The sequence below is a fragment of the Portunus trituberculatus genome, chromosome 41 (assembly GCF_017591435.1).
Source record: "Portunus trituberculatus isolate SZX2019 chromosome 41, ASM1759143v1, whole genome shotgun sequence".
NCBI lineage: Eukaryota > Metazoa > Arthropoda > Malacostraca > Decapoda > Portunidae > Portunus > Portunus trituberculatus.
In genome coordinates this window covers 39,604,916-39,609,915 of record NC_059295.1, presented here as the reverse complement: position 1 = coordinate 39,609,915, position 5,000 = coordinate 39,604,916, and the positions used below count along the sequence as shown (strand labels likewise).

The following is a 5,000-nucleotide window of genomic DNA, read 5'->3' as shown; positions in this document are numbered from 1 at the left end:
CCTGAGCACACAAGGAACACATCGCTGCCACTGCCACCGCCGCCGCGCCCCACACAAGCTGGTCTTGTCTACAGATATCACAGATAATTGAGTAGCTTTCCCGGAGCCGCCTAGCGCTCCAAGGCGTTACGTGATGTGCAGGTCGCCCTTCAGGATACGCATGAATGTCTTCTTGAACTGCTGGTTGGCGAGGGCGTAGCAGAAAGGGTTGATGGGGCTGTTAGCATAACAAAGAAAGTAGGCAAACATGTAGACGTGGGTGTTAGTGCAATGGCAGAAGCTCTCAGCGATGGCCAGGATGTGGTAAGGAGTCCAACAAGCCACGAAGGCTCCCAAGATGATGGAGATGGTCCGTAAGGCTTTATTAGCGCGGTTCTCCGACTTGGAGCGATGTCGTTTTTCGCCTTCACTTTTCTTCTTTTTCTTCTTGAGACTTCTGATGGACTTGACGATTCCTTTCTTGGAGCCTTTGAGGGAACCCTTGATGGAACTCTGAGCATCCGACGCTAAGGCGATCGAACTGACTTTGTCCTTCTCGATGAGTGATGACGCTTCCGTTCGCGCTACGCTGGTCACTGTCTTGTTGGAATTGACATTGTGGGTGGTGATTAGTTGGTTAGTGGGTCCTGCAGAAGATGCTGCCGCCCTCCCAGCCTCTGTCCCACCACTGTTTGCTTTAGGACGCACCTGTGGGGTCGACGGCACCATTGCGGGAGAGTTGGTACTGTTGGAATAGCTGGAAATACTGTTGACGGCGTTAGGAGCACTGTTAGCAGTAGTCGTAATTAGGTTTTCTTTTTTAGGGCTGACAGGGCTGTTGTGTCTGTCTGTACCTGCCAGGCTGGTGACGGCAGTGCAGGCGTGGATGATGGAGGTCACTAGCACGTTGGTGGAGTGCTCGGAGGATTCGTCTCGATCGCAACATTCGTCGTCAGCGTCGTCAGCGTCCACCGACTCGTCTGCCTCCTCGATGCTCATCTCGAGGTCCTCATCGTCTGAGCGGGATTGTATTCGACTAATCTTACGGTGGATGCTGTGCGGGGTGGTGAGAGACGAGGTGAGGGAGCGCAGGGTGGGTGAGGTTGGGCTGTGAAGAGTTGCTGCCCACACAGAGGACGGTGGATCCTCCACGACTGGTGAGGGCAGGATGATGGAGGACTCGTCCATGAAACGGAGATCGCCAGTGTCTAAGCCCGTCAGGATATCATAGGCCATTGGTCCGTAGTTTAGGGCGGAGGGAGGCCGTGTGGTGCAGATGCTGCTGACGCTCATGGTATCGGCGAACATGGCGGGTGGGGCGATCAGCCGCTCGTCCAGACCGTCTGTGGGAGTGGAGGCGGCCAGGGGGAGGATGGGCACGGTGCAAATGGGTCGTAGCGGTAGGGAAGTGGGGTGCAGAGGCTGCTGGGCAGGAGGCTGAGGCGACTGTTCACCGTTGGAATGCACACTCATTGTTTCCTCCGAGTGGCCGCTATTATCCTCGTCATTTTTAGAGAAGTCTGCAGACATTCGCTTTGCTAATGGTGCAGTTGCAGCGCCGATCGTCACGTCTAACAGGCTGGAACCCTGCAAGCTGGCCTCGTGTAAGGCCACGTCTGGAAGAATAGACACCTTCTTCGGGGAGATGTGCTGGTGATCAGAAAATGGCAGAGAGCGAGCTAGCGACACCGCTAGCGCTCCTACGCCAGTGTCAGAAGAAGAGCTACCTTCCAGTGTGGTTGAGGTGTCCAGCACACTCTGTTCAGGGATCTTCGGCAGAGTATCTGTAGTGGGTGTCTTGCGGTGCTGGGGCGGCGGATCAAGGCGCGGAACTGAGTTGTTGGCCAGGTTGGGTTTCTTTTGCTGTGGTATTTGACTGCTCTCCTCGTCTGACTCAAAGGCTGGACTACTGGATCTCTCTGACTTTTCGGCTTGTTCGTTACGACGCTCCGAGAAGCTCGTCGTCTCCATTGTTTTAGAGGAAGTTTTTTGACTAGAGGATGAATCACTGACTCCTGATCCTCCCTGCGGCGCCTGCGTGGTAGGATTATTAGAGACAGGCGGCGGGCCAGGCTGGGGCTTGTCCTGGCTCAGCAGCGTGCTCTGAGTTTTGCTCATGCCCAGCCCTGCAGTACGCCCCGCCATGCCTGCCATGCCGCCAGCACTTAGCGCCACTAGTGTTTGCATCTTCCGGTGTTTCGCTTCAGATTTTTTCTGCATGTCATAGGCAGTCTTATAAATGCCGGCGTAGAGCACGAAGAGGACAACGAGGGTAACCCAGTAGTAGGTAACAATGAGCGCCGTATTAAAGACAGGGTCCCTCAGGAACTGCACCTCGCACTCGTTGTGGAGCAGCGAGCGGTAGCCCACGAAATGCTCCCAGCCGAATATACTGATGAAAAAGAGCAGCGCTGGTATGATCCACACCATTGCTACCATTACCATCACCTTGGTCCGCGTCCGCCAGCCGCGGTACTTGGCGGCAATCTTGACAGAACAGAACCGGTCGATGGTGATGAGAAGGACCGTATACTGTGACGCAAGGCAGACGGTGTAGTCGACGGAGAGCCACAGGTCACAGAGGATGGGGCCCAGCGTCCACTCTCCCATCAAGACGTACACAGTGTAGAAGGGCATCGATATCGAGCCGATGACAAGGTCCGTCATGGCGAGAGAGGCGATGAAGTAGTTAGAGGGCTGGCGGATGGCTCGTTCCACGATGAAGGACAGCAGCACCAGCAGGTTCCCGCCTACCGTCAGGATCATGCAACAAGCGAGGCAAATGGCAATAAGCACCGTCTGCCACAGCTCAAAGGGCGGCAGAATGGTCGTCGCCCCTTCCGTGGCGCTGCTATTGGCCAGGGAGCACTCTAGTGAATTGTTGTTTCCCCAGCAGGTGGCATTCTCTCCCCACAGATCGGAGGAGGCGTTGAGGTAGCCCACAGAAGGATCATTTAGCCTGGTGCGTCCCACTCCACCGCTCCCTCCGCCCTCCCACGGCACCAGAAAGGGCAGCAGCGTGGTACCCCCGCCGCCAAGGGGGTCCCTGAAGGGCGCCGTCATGTTGAAGGGCGCCTCGCCATCACCAGCATCGCCTTCCCTCTCTCGCTGCTGCTTCCTGTAAGATGGAAAGAACTTTGTTAGTAATACGTTGTAACCTCCTCCATTTTTCTCCTCTTTCTCTTCCTTCACCCCCTCTTTTTTTCCTTTGTTCTTTTATCTCCACTTCCTCTTCATCCTACCCTCCTGATGTTTGCTCTTCCTCCTCCTTCTTATGTTTGGTATTCTTTCCTGTTACTCCTCCTTCTTCACATCTGCCTTATAAGCAAGATGCTCCCAGCGCCTCACAACATCAAACATGCGGTGCGCTTATGGTTGCAAAGTTCCAACAAGGACACGTAATTTACCAGATAACGAGAGAGAGAGAGAGAGAGAGAGAGAGAGAGAGAGAGAGAGAGAGAGAGAGAGAGAGAGAGAGAGAGAGAGAGAGAGAGAGAGAGAGAGAGAGAGAGAGAGAGAGAGAGAGAGAGAGAGAGAGAGAGAGAGAGAGAGAGAGAGAGAGAGAGAGAGAGAGAGAGAGAGAGAGAGAGAGAGAGAGAGAGAGAGAGAGAGAGAGAGAGAGAGAGAGAGAGAGAGAGAGAGAGAGAGAGAGAGAGAGAGAGAGAGAGAGAGAGAGAGAGAGAGAGAGAGAGAGAGAGAGAGAGAGAGAGAGAGAGAGAGAGAGAGAGAGAGAGAGAGAGAGAGAGAGAGAGAGAGAGAGAGAGAGAGAGAGCATAACCCCTTGACACAAAACAAATCCTGGTATTAAGAGCCAAACACTGCGAGCTGTGATTGGAACTCCACACCCTATATTCCCAAACAAACCTCGAGGAGAGACATGGTGCAGGTAGTAAGAGTGCTTTATGAAGAGTAACAACGCCGATTTATTGAAGGTTTCTGAACTCTGAACCTACCTGTTTCTACCCCATCATTCCTATCCATTAATTTGTCTGATCTTTTCATTCATGGAGCCATAAAAAGAAGACGAGGAGAGGATGAGAGGTGGAAATAGCGAAGGACCGTCTATAAGTGCAGCAATAACATAATAAACTGCTCGTCCTCGCCGCACTGAGAGAAACATCCCACTCTGTCAGGTGAGGTGCGCGGACATTCTTCTCCACGAGCTTCTGGCCAGAATGATTTGCATATGTATACTAGGGAGAGTAATTTTTTTTTTCAGCAGCATCTTCTGAACAGTGTGTGTGTGTGTGTGTGTGTGTGTGTGTGTGTGTGTGTGTGTGTGTGTGTGTGTGTGTGTGTGTGTGTGTGTGTGTGAGAGAGAGAGAGAGAGAGAGAGAGAGAGAGAGAGAGAGAGAGAGAGAGAGAGAGAGAGAGAGAGAGAGAGAGAGAGAGAGAGAGAGAGAGAGAGAGAGAGAGAGAGAGAGAGAGAGAGAGAGAGAGAGAGAGAGAGAGAGAGAGAGAGAGAGAGAGAGAGAGAGAGAGAGAGAAATGATACATGATACTTGTTCAAATTACGTCCAAAAAAAAAAAAAAAAAATTATCCCTATACACGAAAATAACAAGATAAATTGATAGCAGTGGTGGGCGTGTGGCCGTACATAGTTACGATAAGAATACTTTACACTACTGGTATATTCTTCGCACACTTGCAGTAACAACAACAGCAGCAACAACAACAACATTAATAACAATGATAATAGAAATACAAGGAGAAAAAAAAAAAAAAAAAAACAGAAAGGAAACACAGAGAATGAAAAAAATAATCAACCAACTTTCCTAAAACTTAACAAAATCAACGAAAACTTAGAAACGACACTACAGGCAAAAGCGGATTAACACATTATCGTAAATACATAAAGTGAACAATACGTAGCTTGGAATGTTATCTGGCAGCATTTCACATTTAAGACACTTCAGTATATTAATTTCTGTTCGGAGAGTGAGACGTTTGGCGGATGTTAAATCGTTTTGGTATCCCGTTGCAGTTAACAGGTTTCTCCCGGGGCGCTTTGATGGCGGCT

General features: G+C 51.2%; 1 protein-coding gene across 1 annotated transcript in view; it reads right to left on the bottom strand.

The window, feature by feature from the left end:
* The window catches only part of LOC123516425 (muscarinic acetylcholine receptor gar-2-like), a 333,883-nt gene that overhangs the window by 2,797 nt on the left and 326,086 nt on the right, over positions 1 to 5,000 (bottom strand). The window contains exon 2 of the mRNA XM_045275689.1: positions 1 to 3,097. This exon is cut by the window's left edge and continues 2,797 nt beyond it. Coding sequence (XP_045131624.1) covers positions 127 to 3,042 — 2,916 coding nt within the window. The 5' untranslated portion in view covers positions 3,043 to 3,097 and the 3' untranslated portion in view covers positions 1 to 126. The remainder of the gene's footprint in view (positions 3,098 to 5,000) is intronic.